This window comes from Benincasa hispida, chromosome 1 (genome assembly GCF_027475165.1).
Source record: "Benincasa hispida cultivar pf3 chromosome 1, pf3_genome.v1.1, whole genome shotgun sequence".
Classification (NCBI taxonomy): Eukaryota; Viridiplantae; Streptophyta; class Magnoliopsida; order Cucurbitales; family Cucurbitaceae; genus Benincasa; species Benincasa hispida.
Window position 1 is genome coordinate 50,262,589 of NC_143478.1, and position 21,848 is coordinate 50,284,436.

The window sequence follows — 21,848 nt, forward strand, 5'->3', positions numbered from 1 at the left end:
CTTCCCTACTTACTTTGTTTATATTTGGAACCGAGCATCAAACATAATCATCCATTGTAAAAAGAAAAAAAATTGTAAAAATCTTATACATGAATTTACTATTCAATCGATATATCTAGTGAAGTTATAATCTCATTATTTATTAAAATAGAAGAATAATATACACATAAATCTAGGTAATTGTTTTTTTTTTTTTTAATTTTTGTTAGCACTAACTTTTGGCCAAGGGTTACAATAATAATTTGCCAACAAAATCACAATTGGTTAGAAACTAAATATGGTAATATGTTTGTTGGATTGGATTTAATTGGAATTACTTAAAACTTAGAGATTCTTAAACATAAAACTATAACTATAAATTTCCAAACTAAAAAGGAAAAAAAGAAAAAAGAAAAAAGAAAAAGGATACAATTTTCCACTAATAACATAATTCTTTTTAGTTTAATACAGCAAAATTTGAAAATCCTCACTAGAATTTGACTTGTGAAATTCCATCAATTAGTGTGAACGAAATTTCTAGCTGGGTTCAAAAGGAAAAAAGAAAAAGGCAATTGATTTTTGGTCAAATTAATTAATCGCAAATTGTATGTGTGGAAAATTCAAAGAATATGGCATTAAAAAAGATAAAAATAAAAATCTAAGGATGATAGGATCCTTCTTCCTCTCTCTTTAAATACAGCGCCCCCATTTCCGTTCTCTCTCAGTTTAATTTCAGAGGAAAAGGGTCTGAATACTTTTAATTTCTTCTTCGTTTCAATTTGTTCTTCAGTTTTCAGGTTTTAGCCATCGATGGGAACTGAAGGTCCATCAAAAACAAGGAATGACAGTGGCCACAACGATGTTAGTCTCTCTTTCTTTTTGTTTTTTTTTTTTCCAATCGATAATATAGGATCAAATTGAAACCCATTCAGGGTTTCCTTAGTTATGAATTTGTTCTACTCAACCCAAATTGTTCAAATTTCATAGTTTATTTTAGGGCCAAAGTTCATGATTCTGTACCCCATTTATGAATCAATCTGTTTTCTTCCTCATTTGATTTTGCTTTCTTTAACTCCCGCTTTCCAATGATCTACTTGTTTTTTTTTTAAAAAACTATAACCATTTGTTGTTTTTATTGGATTTAGGGATTCGAAACTTCTTTAACTAGTTGAGTTATACTCGACTTCACATGAGTATTGTAAATCTGCCTTTTGCTGGTTAGCTTCTGGTAATTTGGTCTTGTTCTTGGTTTATTGCACAGCTTGAACAAAACAAGCTGGTTTTTGTGGTGGGGCTTCATATTAGAGGATTATTTTGGTTGAATATGATGATGGTTGTGAATAGGATGTGTAATTTTGGCGAAAAGGAAAAAATATTTGTGGGGATTCACTGTATGAAATGTTTTAACACATTTAGGTCTGTTTGGTCCATCAACTTTCGGTGTTAAATAATTTAAACTCTGTAAATTTCTCGTCGAAACCTCATCTTCTCTTTTGTATATTTGTGGAGAAATTTTATTTTTACAAACTTTCTAACTCCAACATATTAATTTCAAACTTGAGAATTCGACTCAACCGCCTAAATGCCTAAATACTATTTAATTATTCTTATTTGAATACCGTTATGGTAAAATAGAGTTTTCTCCTCAGATTGTTTATTATGTTCGAAACTACTCTAAGAAAAATTAATTTGAGAGAATTTTAAAATCACTTAAAAACCTGCAATTTTTGCATTTGGCCACTTGTTTTGTTGGCTTTGGTTTTTAGTTCATTTTTCTTCCGCATTTTTATGATGGAAAATATATAGTTTTTTAAGAGAGAGAGAGATTGGAACAATGGTCAAATTACTGACTTTGATGGATGGTGTCACTTTGTGGCCATTTTGTCCACACATTTAAATTGTAATATAGATTGAATCAGCAATACTGACTTTAAATACTTTGCCAAAATGGCCTGTGGGTCCTATTCCCAAAAAGATATTAAGGTTATTTGTGAAATTTGAATTATGAAACACAAAAAAGAGAGCCTTTTTGCAACCCCTTCCAAAAATATTTGGAGAACAAAAAGTAACCCATACATATCATGGTCTAATCATTTACTTTAATCCACTTTGGTCCCCTAAAGTTATAAAAATATTACTTTAAGCTAAGGAAATCACATGCATGGGTTGAAAGTCGAGAAAGATTGCTCGTCATATTAACATATTTTTAAGAATGATGTAGAGTCCATTAGCATAAGAAAGATATTTATGGAAGATAAATTTCTAATGTAAACAAAGAGAGTATTATACTATTGTATGGATTTTTTTTTTTTTTTTTTTTTTTTTTTCTAACAAGTTGAGAATGCTTACTTTGACCAATTCCAAACATTATCTTTGTTTAGTTGTGCCTCTGTTAAAGAGAAATGGATTGGCACCCTTTATTTTTTCATTGCTCTCTCTCTTTTATGCTTGCCATTAAAATGTTCTCTCCCTTTTGGGTGATTGATAGGGCATCAATAAGACAAAGGAACAAAAAGCAATAGATGATTGGCTTCCAATTACTTCTTCAAGAAATGCAAAGTGGTGGTATTCTGCCTTCCACAATGTCACCGCCATGGTTGGTGCTGGTGTCCTTAGTCTTCCATCGGCTATGTCAAACCTTGGATGGTAATGATCTCAACTCAAATAGTAGAAAGAACACGTGAAACTTTATCCTTATTAGTGGAAAATAGCCCTAGCTAGATTCACTCTCGGTGAAATAGCTACCATGCCCTTTGGTCCCGAGCTTTTGAACTAATCCGAGTCTTTGAGCTCTTTATGGCAGCTAGTCTAGATCATTTTTAGGATGATTGGAAAATCTTTCTTTGTTAAGATAGAGGTAACTAAATATAGATAAAACATAGCCACTATGAATTGGCCTGACGACCTCAATTATGAATTTGCAGGGGTCCTGGTGTGGCTGTGTTGGTACTGTCATGGATTATCACTTTATATACATTATGGCAAATGGTGGAGATGCATGAAATGGTTCCTGGGAAAAGGTTTGATAGATACCATGAGCTTGGTCAACATGCTTTTGGTGAGAAATTAGGCCTTTACATTGTAGTACCTCAACAACTGATTGTTCAAGTTGGTACCAACATAGTTTATATGGTCACCGGGGGACAATCGCTGAAAAAGTTCCACGACATCGTGTGCCCGAGATGCAAGAGTATCCAATTAACTTACTTTATCATGATCTTCGCCTCGGTTCAATTTGTACTTTCCCACCTTCCCAGCTTCAACTCCATGTCTGGTATTTCTTTGGCTGCAGCTGTTATGTCCTTGACGTATGATATGCTCTCAAAAAAGCTTTTCATGTTGACTGCTTGCTATATTACTATACGTTAAAGCTATGCAAGATACACCAAAAACTGATCTTGATTTGTTCATTGGTTTTGCAGTTATTCAACGATTGCTTGGACAACTTCTATCGCAAAGGGTGTTCAGCCTGATGTGGATTATGGATTCAAAGCTAGTACTACACCAGGGAAAGTTTTTAACTTCTTAAATGCTCTGGGAGATGTGGCTTTTGCATATGCAGGGCATAGTGTGGTGCTGGAGATCCAAGCAACGATCCCATCTACACCAGAGAAGCCCTCAAAAAGAGCTATGTGGAAAGGGGTCGTTGTCGCTTATATAGTTGTTGCTCTGTGCTACTTCCCTGTTGCTTTGATTGGATACTGGACGTTTGGAAATTCTGTCAAAGACAACATTTTGATCTCACTGGAGAAACCTGCATGGCTTATTGCATTGGCTAACATGTTTGTTGTCATCCATGTTATAGGAGGTTACCAGGTAGGTAAACTTCTCAATCTATGTCAAATCTTTAGTCTACAATTTGTACAAAAGGGTCAACGGCTAGTCATTTGACATAATTAAACTAAACATAGTTGTTTATATGACTGCAGATATATGCAATGCCAGTGTTTGACATGATAGAAACTGTATTGGTGAAGAAACTGCATTTCAAGCCTAGTTTTATACTTCGATTTATTGCTCGTAACGTTTATGTTGGTGAGTAAACTTCTACTTTTTTCCTGCTTATCAGACAAGGAAATCACATATGAATCTAACTGGCTGAATTTGAATTTGTTCTACTTCTAATCCTTTAATCCTTTGATTCACTACAGGACTTACCATGTTCATTGGCATTACCTTCCCCTTCTTTGGTGGTCTACTTGGATTCTTTGGAGGATTTGCCTTTGCCCCTACAACATATTTCGTAAGCCACAGCTTCTCACTTTTGGTCATCTTCATTTTTTTTCTTCTCTTTTTGTTCCAAGTATCTGAGTTCACGAACATGAAAAAGATAGCTATCTAAAGATCTTTCATAAAAAAATTACAATACTTGCCTACTGATCCTTCTCATTTCATTTTGCTTTCTCAGCTTCCCTGTGTTATATGGCTTCTCATATACAAACCGAAAAGGTTCGGGTTATCTTGGTGCACTAATTGGGTAAAGTTCTTCTTGGACAACGCTTTCATTTGTTCTGATAGATGATATGTCAGTTTATTTATACAAATTCTTTAAAATAAGTGTGAAGCTTACATTGTCAGTTCATTTTCGGTTTCAGATATGCATCATACTTGGAGTGCTTCTAACTGTTCTATCACCTATTGGAGGAATGAGAAATATCATACTTCAAGCCAAAAACTACCATTTCTACTCATAAATTACCCTCCAACTGCTTCAGAGTAAAATATGAATACAGGAAGCAGATGATGATACATACAGGCCATAAGTATGCTTGTTGACTGATAAAGATGTCACATTTAGTTGAAGATTAGAAAGAATCTTAAGATTTCAAAACTATCTTATATGGATAGGGACTTATACTGCTTAATGTCTTTGCAAATACCAGTAATTTTCATGTTGTAAGCTTCTGCCTTCAGAGTACAGTTCCATTTTTTTTTTTTTTAATTTTCTTCCAAAATCAATATAAAAGTTTTGCTTCTACTTGGCTTCAATTCTCTCTTGTTTATCAATATCAGATACACAATAACAGCTGGGCAAGTACTCCATTCATTTTGTCATATTTTTGGCCATATCTAGCCTAGTTGTATAGCTCATAAAAACAGTCAGAATCTATAAATTATTAAACAAGGTGTAAAAATCATATCATACTATAAAGTAACACAGAAATTCACAATATATAATATATAATATATATTTATTCATTTATTCATTTATTTATATATAAACTATATGGAAAAGAACAATAAATTACTCATTGAAGAAGAGGAATCGAGATGTTATATCTAAATGAGGGATGAAACAAAAACAACTGACCACAAAACTTCTCTTTTCAATTGAGAGATTTTGATACCCTTTTTCCTTGTGTGAATGATAAATGAATCTAACAGCGACAAATAGAAGGAGAAACCCAATTGCTTTCTACTTCCTCTTCCTCCTCTTCTTCTTCTCTAGATGTGGGTTAATTCCTCTTTCTCCATTGTTGCAGACCAAAAAAGAGAGGAATTTCCATATCCTTTTCCCTGCTTTCAATTATAAGAAAATCTAACTACCATAAAAGAAAGAAAAAAGGTGAAGAAAGCCCCAATTGCTTCCTCCTACCTTGCCTTCTTCTTCTCCAATTTGCTGCTCTTTTCTCTGTATAACTCAACCCATAGATTGGTAATCCACAAAATACTCACAGAAATGGCAGCTGCAACAACAAAAATCCAAGACATCCAAACCCATTTAGGAATCACAGTCTCAGCTCCTCCATTGAAGAAGAACTCACCCATCTTGTAAAGGAAGTAAGGCCCAACAAATCCCCTGACAATCGAATACAATACATAAAAAGGAGGAGACAGAAGATTATACACTGTATTAGCGAACTCAACATCGGCTCTTCTGGCTCTAGCCAGCGTCCAAGCGTTCTGGCAAAAGCTGGTAACCTCAGCGAGAATGAGAAGGACAAGAATCGCATAAGCGCCATGAGAGACAAGGTAACGACAAGTTACGAAGACGAAGAGAGTGACCAAATGATGAGCGATGAAGAGCAAATCTGAAGGGAAGAAGATGATATAGTGTAACAGATCCATGAGAAAGTAAGCGATGCTGTAATCGAGGACGGTGTTTTGAAGATCTGTGTTGGATGAGGCAAAACCACGACCGGCGTCGGTGAGGATGGCGCCGGAGGCTAAGAACACGGCGGGGGTACCATGAACGAAGGAAATTGCGCAACTCGCAGCTTCCGGCCGGATCTTAGGGCTCCAATTACGAAACAAAAGGAAATAAGCAAAAATATAGATCGTAAAGAAGATTGAAAAGAAGAAAGGGAGAGGATTCAGATGGGTTTCCATTGAAACCCGTTGTCGACAAGGTGATCGGAATCCGAGGAAGAAGAACTCCGATGATCGGGAAAAAAATTGAAAAGTGGGGGAAAGGGAGGGAAGAGACTGGATTCTTCAGCAAATCAAATGGAAATCCAAAAGCCGAAAAGGGGTATTTTTTTTATTCGAAAAATTGAAACCCAATAAATAAACAATAAAAAATCGCAACTATTTTTTTTTTTAAAAAAAATTATTATTATTTTTTATTTTTTGAGAATCTAATAAAGAGCCACTGAAAACGTTGTAACTTGTACCTGTTATTTATGATTATGATAAGAACAAAGATTAGGGCAAATTAACGTGACGTAGCAAATTTCTTTTCTTTTTTTTTTTTTTTCAAATCCTTAACATCATTTAAGATTGTTCCTAGGATAATTATTGTTAAAATTGTCACTTTTTTTTAAACTTTAGAGATGAAATATTTTTTCTTAAAAAAAAAAACTTTAGAGAAGAAATAAAAATTAAAAGTAAAGTTTGTTCAAATATTATGTAAGCACTCGTTGAAAATTAATTTTTCTTTCATTTTCTAAAGAAATGGAAAGATCATTAAAAAACAAAATATAGTTCAAAAAATGTGGGAGGAAGTATGGATTTGATTGGTTCAAAAAATCTTTTTAAGACTTCATTTGAAAGCAAATGATTGAAATATCTATACGTTCTAGAAGAGTTTTAAGTTTAAATCTTTATCGCTTATTTGTAGGCGATATTCTAAAAACAAGTCTAACAAGTAACAAATGTTTCTTAAACGTTTGGAGTTTGAATTTTTGTTTCTATATAACCTAAACTAAAACATAATATATTTTGATTAATTTTTAATTCTAAATTATTAAAAACGTTTTTTTCTTTTTTTCTTTTTTTTTTTTCCTAAAACTAATTTCTAATAGGAGGTTTATGTTGGGGTTTGTGCTCTAACCTCGTGATTTGTAAATGTATAAACAAATTATTGATCATTAATAAATTTTTTTTTATTTTATTCGGTATCTTAATTTTGCATAATTCAATCCAATAAACAAGCTCCAAGGTTATTTACATGAAACTTGAACGATATGTTGACATACAGTGGATTTTGTTCAAGTAATAACCTGAAAAGGATCGTAGATGGATAAGTGATACTAGAGAATTAGCATTGCCTGCAAACCTCTAATCAAATACATTTATAATATCGGACTTTACTACCACTACTACAAAGACAAGCAATAGTGGCAAGTCCGGGTCGATCTGTAAGAAAGCGCGGATGTAGTTTCCATCTAATTAGACTCTTCTAGCTAAAGTTGTAACAAGGGGGTTCTGGGGTGGTTTAAGTGTCGATGCGAGGAAAATAAAAGGTAGGAAAGTAAAGTGCGGAAAATTAAAGTGTAGGAAATGTAGAAATGCTAGCTGAGAACTTAGGATCCATCCAATGCTCGATTGATCATAGGATTACTAAGTATTATCTCTCTCAATTTAATGTGGTTAGTCAACTTGTCCAGATAGTTGAGGTAATCGCCCTATTTACCAATTAATTACTTAAGTGAGATAGAAGTTCGATTAATTGGGTTCGATAACATCTATAGAAACTTTACATCTACTTTAATTAATCTCTTAATTAGACTAATTGCCTAGTTGTTTGGGTTCGATAGCATCCATAACAAATAAACAATTGCATTAGGCTCAATAGGTTCAACTAAGACGGTTAATAACATTGATAGCCTAAGCTAGTAATTGATTGTGTTCTTGAATTATCCTTGTCATGCAATGTGCAAAAGGTTATTCTAAACAACCTAAAATTCACAACAAGCATGCTTTGGACCTTGCTACTTGCTACTTTGTAATCAATACATTAGTACAAGCATATTATGCATTAATCTTTAGCTTTACATAGAAGTTGAAATAAACTCGATTTCTTGGATTTGTTATGTAGAAGTAACACATTCATATGAAGCACATCGTGTATCAATCTCTAGCCTAACAAAGAATGTATGAAGGTTGATTAGCCATAACATACATCTAAACATAGAAATTGAAATATATGTAAGATAAAAAAGACCAAATCTTTAAAATCAATACATCGAGTTTCACCTAGCCCTAAGCTAGCAACTCACCTTAGCCTTTAAATTTGGACCAAAATATGTTTACAATCATAAAAATCCCAAAAATAGAGCAAAAGTGGAGGAAAAGAGAGGAGAAGAAGAGAGAAAACCATCTGGAGGCCGAATGAGGTGAAGAATGACCTAAAAATTGGAAAATCTGCATTTATAGTAGTCAGAGCGTCGCAACACTCTTGCTCACGCACACCTTGATTGAAGAAACTCTTATCAAAGAGAACCCATGAACAGAAGCACGATCGATCCAAATCCATTGTGATAGAATTAAAGGCATTTACAAACATACAGAACAGTTATGCAACTTTGAACAAATTACAACATGCTTTCAAAATTAAAAACAAAAGGAACGAGAAACATACCTTTGAAGAACTCTTCTTCTATTGAACTCTTGCTCTCATGAAGAACTTGGACAATAATCTCTCGCTCTCGCCTAAATCGCCTACCCAATCGTCTAGTGGTCATGAATAAACTTCTCCACGAACAAGCAACCTCTCGAAAACCACCACTCAGCAACCTCAGTATTCTCGATGAGAATCCAGGAGGTGTAGGCTCTGTTGGATTTGGTAGAGGGTTGGAGGAAAGCAACGATCGAACTATATGATTCAAGCAAGTGGGAGAATGTACTGTCTATCGTATAGACTTTGTGTGCTTGATTGTTTAGTAAAACTCAATAGGTACACGATCGTTTAGAAAAACACGCTTGATCGTTTAGAGAATCTCACTTGCCATGCGATCGTTTAGTAAAATGCTCCACGATCGTATAGTCAAAGGCTCTAGTACACGATTGTTTAGGCTCTTGCTTAGAAGGTTGTCGTACAGTCTCTAGTTAACTAAACAATTGGTGTTGTACCTAATGAAGCGATTCTTTACAAAATGAAAACATTTTTCATTTTATCCTTCATTTATGAAAACTGAACATAACCTCCCACTTTCACGCACGGTTAAAGGAGAAACCACCTACAATTATCATATAATTGTTTTAATTTTAAATAAATATAATAACTAACTTATCATATTTTATAGCCTATAGTTTTAATATCACATCATATGTAACATTTAAACCATAGTCCATTTCTCCTTTATTCAATATAAATCATATTTATATCAAATTCCTCCAATTAATGTATCTCATACATCATGTCAACTATATCACATATAATTGAACCAGTTTAATTATATCATACATAATCAAGCTCCCTCTCGTCAATTTGAACACTTCAAACTGACCCAAAAACTGATTTTCAACTTGAATCTATTGAGCTACTAAGGGGACCTTATAGACCTATAGCTTGAAGCTCCAACGGTACGTGAATAGCTGATTAAACTCTTTAATCACGAGATCTATCATCCGTTAACTGTCGAACACTCCACTAAAGACCGACAGCTGCACTCTTCTCACCAGAGATATATTTCTGTGTCCATCGGATATAACCAGTCAACGGTACGATAACCCTTCACAAATCGCTCGTAAGTATAGTTGAGTTAATTTACCGTTTTGCCTCCATAGTTATATCTAACTCCTTAAGTACCACCGATCCCTCTAATGAACAATACATCATAGTCCTACTATGAGTGAACACCTTTTGGGCCATGATAAGGTGTGTGGCGCCACATTGTTTAAGCCCCGGAATCAGCCCTTAAAGGAGTAATCTATCTACTTACCCCATGCTTCGGGGAAAGAGTGAATTCCATTTTGTGTAGCTGAGTTTCTAACTCTCTAATCAGATGAATCCTCAAAGTGGTATGTTTGAGTCGGCAATCTAACCACTCGCACCCATGCAAATCAAAGGACCGTCTTCATAGGCAGGAGTTTCCAACTCACTCAAGATTAGGGTCATGTTACCTATGGTCATCCTAGTGAAATGGAAGTATTTGTCATAAACGGTGTTATATAACGAGACTAAACACTTCGTGGTCCGGTCTTATACAAATTCCTTTATATAGGACACTCCCGCTCGCATGTCTCCACATGAATGATTAGGATCAGACCATTTGTAGCATGTCACAACACTTGTAACTATCTACAAAGCGGGTCGTATCTGTAGTGACACCAGGATAAGGTTTCCCTCCTATATCCATATACTATAGATCATTTAAGTTATCACTTAAGGCATGATCCACTTGTATGTCTCCACATACATGCTTAAGTTACAATGACAACCAGGGATCTTAGTTTATTGGTTTGTGGTAAATGCAAATAAAATATCTCATATTTCATAGACAATAATGAAGAAAATATCTCATATTATTACATCACAAACGTTTTTTCATACAAGTGTTTACAAACTACAGGACCCTACGAGAGTTTAGGGCATCGACCCCAACATTGATAATGTTGTAAAAGTGCCATTTTTCTTAGCTTAATTTGGGATGGTTTTGATATTTAATGTGTTAAATATGTTATTTTCTAGATATCAAGCACCCAAGAGATAGAACCAAGTGTTAGAGAGCTAACAAAGCTAAAACAGATCAAATTGAAGCTCAAGTAACCAAATCAAAACGGAAGAGAATAGGCGCAAAAAGACTAGAATGCCCCTAGGCTCAACATAGCGACGCCATGCGCTACGCTGCACGTTACACTCAAAGACAAAGAGTGTCAAGTGCAAAACTAAGGCAGAGCGTAGCTATACTCTGCACTACACTTCGACAAAGGTTTGGAACGTAGCAACGCTCCGACCTGTTATAAATCCGATTTTTTCCAAATCTAGCTCTGATTCTCTTGGGCTTTCAGCCTCCAATTCTGATTTCTCTTTTCCTCTTCTCCTTCCTTCTATAATTCTTGCTTCGTGGGAGTATTTTATGGTGGTAAAGCTTATCTTGGACTGGATTTAAGGCTAAGGTAAGTATGCTAGCTTAGGATTAGGTGAAACCCATTGTTTGATTTTGAGGATTAGTGTTTTATTTCTAGTTTCTCATGGAATTTATGTGGTTTTTGGACTTGTTTTATGTTCAATGCTTAGAATGTATGTTTTATTTGGCCAATCTTCATATATTTTTGGATAGGCTAGAGTTTGATGTATTGGATTTAATGTTCTAAATCTCGTGGATCTCGTAGTTTGTAATTTGTAAATATAAATTATTTATTTAATAAAATAAGAAATATTTTATTTGACATTTAGATTGCATTAACTCAATCCAACAAACTAAGATCTAAGGTTATTTGATATAGCTTAAACAGTATGTGATAGACATACAAATAGATTAGATCATGTTTAAATAATAGCCTAAAAGGTCTGATTTCTCTTTATAATGTTGAGCGCCTTATCCTGGCGATACTGCGAATACGATCTACTTTGTAAGTGTTACAAAAGTTGTAAATGTTACAAACGATTTGATCCATATTGTTCATGTGGAGACATGTGAGTGGGGGTATCCTATATAAAGAGTTTATATAAAAGTAAACTACGAAATGATTGATTTCTCTTTATAATGTTGTTACTTGAAGAGACTAACATTTTACTAAGATGACCATAGGTGACTTGACCTCAATCCGGAGTGAGTTGTGAACTTCTGCCTATGAGGGCAATTCTTTGATTTGTATGGGTGAGAGTGACCACTTTCATTGACTTAATAAGCCCACCATTTTGGGATTTGTTCGAGCAGGGACTTGGGAGCATAACTACACAAATTCACTCATTCCCGTCTTTAGGGAAAGTAGATAAATTTCTCCCTTAATAGATGATTCTTGGTCTTGAATAATGAGGCCTCACTCTTTTATTGACCTGAAAATGGTTAGTTAAGGAGTTAGATGTAATTACAGGGGTAAAACAATAATTTGACCTAGCTATAGTTATGAGCAATTCCTGAAGGGTCGATTTACTATTAATTGGTTATATCTGTGGACACAGAAATATATCTACAGTGCGAAGAGTGTTGTTGTCGGTCTTTAGTGGAGTGACCTATAGTTAATGAATATTGATTAATTTAATTAAATAGTTTAATTAATTAACCTTGTATCATTGAAGCTTCTAATTTGTAGGTCCATAAGATCCTATTGTTAGCTCACGTAGGATAAAAATAAGAAATAATTATTTTTGAAATAATTTGAATTGTTCAAACTATTTAAGGGAAGTTAAGGTATTAATTATGTTAATATGATTAATATAAAGTATAATGTAGATTGATATATTATGAATTGTTCAAACTATATAATATGAGATTATATTATTTATTTGAATGAGATTCAAATAAATACTATAGGCTAAAATTTAATGTGAATATGATTCATATTAAAACTATAGGTTATAAGAGAGAGATGTATTTTAGTATGATCAAGATGCATAATATATGGTTTATTAATTAGTTAATTAACCATATTAATAATATTATATTATTGATATATTAATTAATATAATTACTTAACTCGCCATTACAAGGGAGTTGATTGGTGTACGTGTGAGGGAGTTATTTAACTCCCTCTCCCGCACTTTTCCTTTTATCTGTGTTTTGTGAAAACACAGAGTGAAGAATACAGAGATATATTTTTGTCTCCAAGAAAAACTCTCTCAAAAGTAAATTTACTCTCATCTTCTCAGTATTCTCATTCTCTTTCTCAAAAAATCAAGAAGGAGCCCATACATCCTCAGTTCCCTGTTCCTGAGAATAACGAGGTGGTCGTATAGTGGTATCCAAGAGTTTTTGGTTGCGGTGTTCGTGTTATTCTATCAAAAAAATGAGTTCCTGTGTTCGGGACATTTGAAGAGGAATTTCATGAAGAGTTCTACGAGGATAAGTTCCTATTATTCTCTTCTTCATCTCTAAGAAGCATGCTTATATTAATGTTTATCTCTGTTGTTTTTATTCTATGTCTTTTTTGTTTTTCTAATTGATTATCAAATGTACGGCGTTCACACGCTTCCGCGAGAAATCAATTCCTTTTATTGGTATCAGAGCCAAATCGTGCATTTTGATTTTCAATTTGAGATGAAAATCAGAGAAGTAAGGTGAGTGAAATTCTACACTACGAATGTTGGTTTTTGTAATCAAATGTTTCAAATTTTGGCACTAGTTCTACTGCTTTAATTCGATTAAAATTGTAAGGGCCCGTTGTTTTGGGCATTTAAATTCTGCTATCGAGTCTATAAGTCCATGTCTTAGCTTTTGGCAAGTGTTGTTGAAGAAGCAAAGCAAGAACAGAGAAAGGCGGATAAAGATCGAAGCAAGAACCAACATTCTGTGTTGGAGCATAAGGTACAACGTTGCCATGTTGTGCTTTATGCTGCGGCACAAAAAGCCCAATGTAGCTACGCTCAACAACAACATTGCAATGTTGAGGCCAAGCATAGCAACGTTACAAGGAGCTTAGCATTATGCTAAGACAAAGTAAAGGCCAACGTAGCTACGCCCAACAGTAGCATTACTACGCTCTGAGAAGTTGATACACGCATGCAGGCAGTTCAAGATCGTGGGTTCGAACCTGGCAGGAGCAGTTTATTTGTCTTTATTTGAATTTTGTATTTATTTTAATTAATTAAATTGATATAATATTGATTTAATTAATTTTAGAGTACCAAAATTTGGTCTATTTTGTTATTTTTTTTAATTTATGTATATGATGTATGGTTAAATATTATATGTTACATAAAGTATATGTCATATAGTTTTAAAATCCTAGCTTGGGATAAACATTAATCATGCAACATATTTAATAAATGTTATATTATATAGTTGCATGTTTCATTAAGCATATACGTGCATCATACTTTAATATAAATGTTATATTATATGTTGAGCATGTATTATTTTCATTAGTGATTAATATAGTGGTTACATTATATGATGAAAATGGTAATGTGTTGATCATAACATTACTTAGTAAATATAAATGTTATATTTGATTAATGTCATTAGATACATGTTATAAGTTTTAATATTTTATTAATTTATAAAATTTATAACTTAATGAATTAGATTAAAATTTATAATCAAGAGTTTCATGCAAACATAGGTCTTAGTTAATTTTAAATGATTTAAAATTAATTCACTTAGACTTCTGTTAAAAGTATTTCTAATATGATTATAAATAAGTTAATCTTTTATTTGTTCTTTTAATAGGATTAATATGAAACAACAAAATATTAAATTTACAAAATATTTGTCTATAAGGGACCTTTGTCTAAGGAAGGTTTTGTCAAAGAATTTGGGTATTAAGTTGACGGAAACGGAATACTCCTACCTGGAAGCTGACCTGGAAGGTGAATTAGACAAACATTTTATAAAAATGCAATAACTAATTAGATTTATTAAAGTGTTTAATAAATAATAATCATATATTGTCAAAATATTTAATATAAACATTATATTGAGAAAATTTGCAATGACTTAGTTAAATTAATTAGTCGAATTTACCTAAGTTAATAGACCTTAGGTTCTAAAACACTTAGTGAGACGAACAAAAATGTATATAATATGTCATTTTTCTACACATGTTCTCCCTAAAAGTTCACACCATGAGATCCATGCTCGGCCTCGTGATGCCCTAGGCGCATCTTCCCTTAGGAACGTATTTGCATGGGTCAGTATCAAGATAAATGGAGAAAGTGTTTACAATAAATGGGAAAAGAACATGTATCAGCACATGGTCTCCTTCATTATCATCCTCATCGTCACTGTGATCATCCTCACTATGGACGTGATCCAGTTTGATGCTACAAATATCCTCATCGTGACGGCCCCTACCCTCTCGCCATGATCACCTTAAGTGTGGCCAGCATCACCCTCGGCATAACGATCTTCACCTTCACCAACAGGACCGGGTGGGAGGACATATACTTTAGGGGCAGGAATTACCCAGCACATGTGAGCTACCTCCTCCTCTGTTGGTACCAGTCATATCGTTATAATGGGGTTTCTATGCATGTGACAGGTTAAGGTCATAAGCAGAATGAACTTACAACAATATATCAAAAGAATTTCGATTCATTACTCGTCGTGTCGTGAAAATATCTCTATCCAATGAGGCGTATGTTGGGTTTTTCCTGTTCTCCCATCGAGACAAGCATGGAATGGTTGTTTCACCAATACGAGTTGCCACAATATCTCTGAGCGAAGAAATCGTCTCATACGCCCACCCCTACAAACATGAAGATAGAGTCAAAGCATAAAAACAGTTGACGATAATGGAGAAAGAAGCACATGTAGAATACGTATGTGTGAACTAACCTGTAAAGCAAATGGAAATCTATACAAGCTGTATCTAGCTAAAGTCCCGGTTCTACTCGATAAATAGAACTGTTGAGAGCTCTCTTAAGACTATTAATAGTCTGCTAAAAGAACACACTTCTCCAGTCGTGATTGCAAAAAATTCCCATTTATCCATAATGCCAAGGATGCTATAGTAAAACACTTGCTTCTTCTCCCTCCCCATCATGACTAACTCTATGAAATATGCAAACGCCACTTTCACCGCATTCTCATCGCTCCTAAAGTTCATGGCAAGATAATGTTTCTCGACTTCAAACTGTTTCAATTTAGTCCTATCGTTGAACTATAAGTTTCTAAGTTTAGTAGGGTTAGGATTATTCCATACCACTCGCGTTTATACCCAAAACCTAGTGATGAGGTCAAACTCATCCTTACCGAATGATACCCTAGACCTGAACAAATTAAAAGAAATTACATTCAGTTTATCATCCACAACCTCCCCTAGAAGTAGGTGATGTATCTAAAGGATCCCAACGAAGGGTCCTTGAGAAAAAGCGATGGATTGACCCAATCTTCCCAATTTTTATAGAATTCAATTTTACAAAAGAAGAATATACATGATCATGCATTTAATTCAAACAATACAACATGCATAAGAAATTACAGAAAATTAAATTGGGTTAGAAAAACCCTTATCTTTTGAAGACGTTCTTCAAAATGAAATCCCAAAAATGAAATGGACACGACCACGAGATTACCTCGGTATTCTCTGGTGAGAATCAGGGAGTTTGTGGTGCTCTAGTGAATTTCATGAGGGAAAGGAATTTTAGAGAAGAAGAGATTAGTAGCAGGGAAAAACTTCAGAGAGTACTATTGAGAGATCTCTCTGTATTTTTTTAGGAAGAAGATGAAAAAACTTTGGAACAGTTTTTCGGGGGAGGGCGGTTACAACTCCCTCCAATTAATTAATTTAAAAAATTAGTTAAAATAAATATATAATTAATTAATTAATTTAATATATATTGATATGATAACCACTTTATCATATAATATATATTAAACTACATGTTATATCAAATATAACATATAATCTATAGTTTAAATATTATATCATATACAATATAACCTAAAGTTTCTTCTCTCACTAATGACGCTTAATATAAATCACATTTACATTAAATTCAACAATATGAATCGAATACATATAATTAATATTTGAATCATATTCAAATATTTATTTTCTCTCATAAATAGTTAATATTATAATGTATCAAATACATTATAGTAATGATATCACATATAATTAAAATTTAATTAATTATATCATATATAATTAATTCCCTCATTTAATTTCAACAATTCAAATTAATCCAAAAACTCTTTAATGGTACGTGAATAATTAATTAAACTCTTTAATTAAATTATTCACCATCCTTTAACTGTCGGACACTCCACTAAAGATCGATAGTTGCACTCTTCGTACAAAAGATATATTTCTGTGTCCATTGGATATAACCAATCAACATTACGATGTTCACAAATTGCTCGTGAGTAAAGCTGGGCCAAAATTACTGTTTTACCCCTATAGTTACACATAATGTCTTAAGTACCACCTCTAATGAATAATAAATCATAGTCCAACTATGATTAAACCCCTATGGCCGGCCAGAATAGGGTGTGGCGCCACATTGTTCAAGCCCTTAAGGGAGCAATTTATCTACTTGCCCCAACATTGAGGAATGAGTGAATTCCTTCTTGTGCAGCTGTGTTCCCAGCTCCCCAATCAGATAAATCCCCAAAATAGTAGGCTTGTTGAGTCGGCAATCTGGCCACTCTCACCCATACAAATCAAAGGACCGCCCTCATAGGCTCGTTCACAACTTATTCAAGATTTAAGTCATGTTACTTATGGTCATCCTGGTAAAATGTAAGTCTCCATTATGAACAGTGTTATATAATGAGACTAAAGATTTCGTGGTCTGGTCTTATACAAACTCATTTGTATAGAATATCCTCGCTCACATGTCTCCACGTGATTGATTAGGATTAGATCATTTATAGCACTTTACAACATTTATAACATCTACAAAGCGAGCCATACTCGTAGTGCCACTAGGATAAGGTATCCAACCTTATCCATCTACTATAGATCATCTCGGTTATCACTTAAACATGATCCACCCGCATGTCTCTACATACATATTTAAGCTATAAGGTAACCTTGGATTTTAGTTTATTGGATTGTGGTTAATGCAACTAATATTGAAATAAAACATCACATATTTTATTACATAAATAAAATGTTTGTGCATTACAATTACAAACTATGGAACCCTACGAGTTTTAGGGCATCAACCCCCACAATCTTCCACTTGACCTAAAGCTTGTAGGGCATACAATGTAAAAGTCATATTAAAATAAAAAGTACACTAATAAATAAACTAGGGCATAAACCGCTCAGTATAGATCTCCCACTTTCCCTACTCTAAACGTGGCCCGTCCTATAGACCATACTCTGCAGGTGACTCTCAAATACCTTAGCCGTGAGGGCATTTGTAAATAGATCAACAATATTATCCTTCAAAGCTATCGGCGTGAGAACACATCCCCTCAATGTACAATCTTTCGGATGAGATGATACTTTCGCTTGATGTATTTGTCACGCTTGTGACTCTTAGGCTCTCAGGAATTAGCGATAGCACCACTATTAATATGTCTGGAGTGACTTCTAGATCCGTCAAGAATTTCCAAAGTCAAACAGCTTCCTTAGAAGCTTCACCAATCGCAACATACCCGACCTCCATAGTGGAGTCAACAATACACCCTCGCTTAGTGCTCCTCCAAACTACTACCCCTCTGTTAAGAGTGAATACTAATCCTGATGTGGATTTCCTAGAATCCTTATCAGTCTGAAAATAAAAATCTATGTATCCAGTAAGGATCAGATCCTTAGAACCATACACAAGCATGTAGTCCTTCATTCTCCGTAGATACGTGAGGATGTTCTTAATAGCAGTCCAATGATCAAATCCTGGATTAGATTGATATCTACTGACTATCTCACCACATAGCAGATGTCAAATCTAGTACATAACATCGCATACATCAAGCTGCCAATAACCGATGCATAGAGGATCCGTCTCATTTCCTCAACCTCTTGAGGTGTCTTAGGACACTGTTTCTTAGACAAGATAACTCCATGCCTGAAAGGTAGTAAACCTCTCTTAGAGCTAGCGTTTTGTTCTTTCGATCTCAAAAGATCTAAATTCCTAGAACAAACCGAGTCTCTCCCAAATCTTTCATTTAGAATTGGGTCGCTAGTCAGTTCTTAACTTCAATCAGTAGACCTACATCATTCCCAATAAGTAGGATATCGTCTATGTATAACACTAGGAAAGCTAGTGAACTGTTGATGATCCTCTTGTGTACACAAGGTTCATCAACATTTTGATCAAAGCCATAATATTTGATCGCAGTATCAAACGTTATGTTCCAAGATCGAGAAGCTTGCTTTAGTCCATAAGTGGACCGATTAAGCTTGCAAACCTTTGCTCTTGACCTTGGATTATGAATCCCTCGGGTTAATCCATATAAATGGTCTCCTTAAGATTGCCATTTAGAAAGGTAATCCTAACGTCTATTTGCCAAATCTCATAGTTATAATATAAGGCAATGGACTAGAGGATCCGGATAGACTTTAACATGGCAACAGGTGAGAAACTCTTCTCATAATCGACTTCATCGACCTGGGTATATCCCTATGCCACTAGTCTAGCCTTGAAGGTTTGCACCTTCTCATCAGTACCCTATTTTCTCTTGTAAATCCATTTGCAACCTATAGGTATAACCCCATCAACTCTTGTAGATCCCTTTGCCACTAGTTCTACAAGATCCCAGACCAAATTGAAGTACATCAACTCCATTTTGAGATCCATAGCTTTAATTCACTAATCTTTGTCAACATACTTCATTGCCTTCTTGTAAGACAATGGATCCTCAACATCTCTGTTAGTTACCATAGCTAGAATTTTCATTAAACCCATATAATCGATAGGTGGGTTCGCAACCCTCCCACTGCGTCGAGGTTTCTTCAACACTTGAGGAGAAGTTGACCTACTAGATGATCCACTTTCAACAACTCTTGTTAAGGTTTCGGGTTCTACAACAACTCTTGTTGAAGGTTCATTAATTTCTTTAGAAAGTTCATTCAACACAATTTTACTATGAGGCTCATGCTTCCTTATGTGGTATTCTTCAAGAAAAGTAGCATCTGTCAATACAAACACTTTGTTTTCTTTAGGGTCGAAGAAGAAACCACCTCTCGTTCCTTTAGGGTAGCCTACAAATAGACATAATTTTAAACGAGATTCCAGTTTCTTAAGATTTACCTCAAACACATGTGCTGGGCAACCCCAGATTCTGAAATGACGTAAACTAGCTTTACGACCATTCCATAACTCCAATGGTGCTCTGGTGACCATTTTGGATGGAACACAGTTTAAAATATATGTTGCAGTTTCTACTGCATAACCTCAAAACAAGTCAGGTAAGGAAGCCTAACTCATCATAGACCGAACAATGTCCAACATGGTTCAATTTCTCCTTTTTGATACACTATTCTGCTGAGGTATACCAGATGCTAAGAGTTGGGATACAATTTTATGTTCTATCCAATAATTTTTGAATGTCAGATCCATAAACTTTCCACCTCGATCAGATCGAAATGTCTTAATAGTTCTATTTAATGCATTTTCAACTTCAACCTTGAATTCTTTAAACTTTTCAAAAGATTCAAACTTATGTTGCATTAAATAAACATACCCAAATCTTGAATAATCATCAATAAAGGTGATGAAATATTTAAAACTTGCCCTTGCTTTAATATTCATCGGACCATAGAGGTCTGAATGTATCAACTCTAGAGGTTCTTTGACTCTGTGACCTTTTCCAGTAAAGAGTTTTTTAGTCATTTTGCCTTCAAGGCATGACTCACACACAGGTAAAGAATTTTCTTCTAACTCGCTTAGAAGTCCATTCTTCACCAACCTCTCAATCCTATTGTGTCCTAACCTTAGGTGCCAAAATTGGGCATTTCTTTAGGAGAAATTTTAAGTCTATTATGTTGAGTTATAACAATTTTAAACATTTTAGTATTAAGGAGGGCTTTAGTTGCTAACGGTCTTATCACATAAAGGTTGTTTTCCAGTTTTGCAGAACAAATATCAACACCATTTTTAGAAATAAACACTTTATTTACATGGAAGTTGATAAAATAAGATTGTTCTAATAAACACTTTACACAAATTAGGTTCCTTTTTAAACTAGGAACTACATACACATTTTCTAGTCAAATGAATTTATTCTGTAAAGTTAATTGGAGACCTCCCACTGCCACAGCCGAGATGACATGTCCAATTCCAACTCGCATCATCATCTCACCAGCATCAAGTTTCTATCAGGAACTAATTCCTTGAAATGAAGAACAAACGTAGTTAGTGGTGCCAGAATCTATAATCCATGCAGAATCATCATTCTCCACCAAACATGTTTCCAAAACAAGCAAATCACATTTACCTTGCTTGGTCTTATTCTTTTCTTCCAAGTATTTGTGACAGTTTCTCTTCCAATGTCCCTCCCAGTTGCAATAGAAACAAATTCCCTTTGCAACCTTGGCATTCTTACCCTTTTGGGCAGCAGTTGGTGGGTTAGCTTTCCCCTTTCCACCTTTCTTCTTCTTTCACTTTTTAGTGCCAGAGAAAGAAGGTACAGAGGTCGAACCTCTATGGTGTTAGGGTTGATGCCCTCAAGTCTCATGTTCTGTAGTTTGTAAACAGTTTTGTACGAATGCTTGTGATATATAATCTCCCTTCCTCCTTCCCTCTACCAAATCCCACTTGTTTGATAGGCGAGCCTTTCTCCCACTTGTTTGATCATTGTATACAATCTTCCTTCCTCCTTCCTTCTACCAAATCTGAACAAAACCCACCCTTTGGATTCTCACTCCGAGAATGCTGAGGGCTCTGAGTGGTGGTGTCGTCCCTGTTTCCTTCTGTTCATGTGGAGACTGTTCGAGGTAGATGATTAGGAGTTGTTGAATGATAGCTTGCTGTTCTAGCGAAAGCGAGATTTGCTGTGAAGAAAAGTCTTCAACTGGTATGATCTCTCGGTCTTTTATTTATTGTTCCTTTAAGCATGCCAGTAATTTAGCGTTGTGAATGCATATTTGTATGTTTGAATGTATATGTGAAAATTCCGTCACAATGAATTGGAAAGATCCACTTT

General features: G+C 34.6%; 2 protein-coding genes across 2 annotated transcripts; one reads left to right on the forward strand and one right to left on the reverse strand.

The window, feature by feature from the left end:
• The first annotated feature begins 474 nt into the window (after window positions 1-474).
• LOC120085369 (lysine histidine transporter 1-like) lies at window positions 475-4,968 on the forward strand. The gene is made up of 8 exons (XM_039041320.2): window positions 475-840; window positions 2,468-2,625; window positions 2,904-3,287; window positions 3,402-3,795; window positions 3,909-4,014; window positions 4,131-4,222; window positions 4,388-4,456; window positions 4,575-4,968. The coding sequence occupies exons 1-8, from the start codon at window positions 790-792 to the stop codon at window positions 4,671-4,673; spliced, it is 1,353 nt and encodes a 450-aa protein (XP_038897248.1). The 5' UTR covers window positions 475-789; the 3' UTR covers window positions 4,674-4,968.
• Window positions 4,969-5,143: 175 nt separating this feature from the next.
• LOC120085377 (TLC domain-containing protein At5g14285-like) lies at window positions 5,144-6,309 on the reverse strand. Its single transcript, XM_039041331.2, has one exon. The coding sequence runs from the start codon at window positions 6,307-6,309 to the stop codon at window positions 5,572-5,574; it is 738 nt and encodes a 245-aa protein (XP_038897259.1). The 3' UTR covers window positions 5,144-5,571.
• Window positions 6,310-21,848: the final 15,539 nt, after the last annotated feature.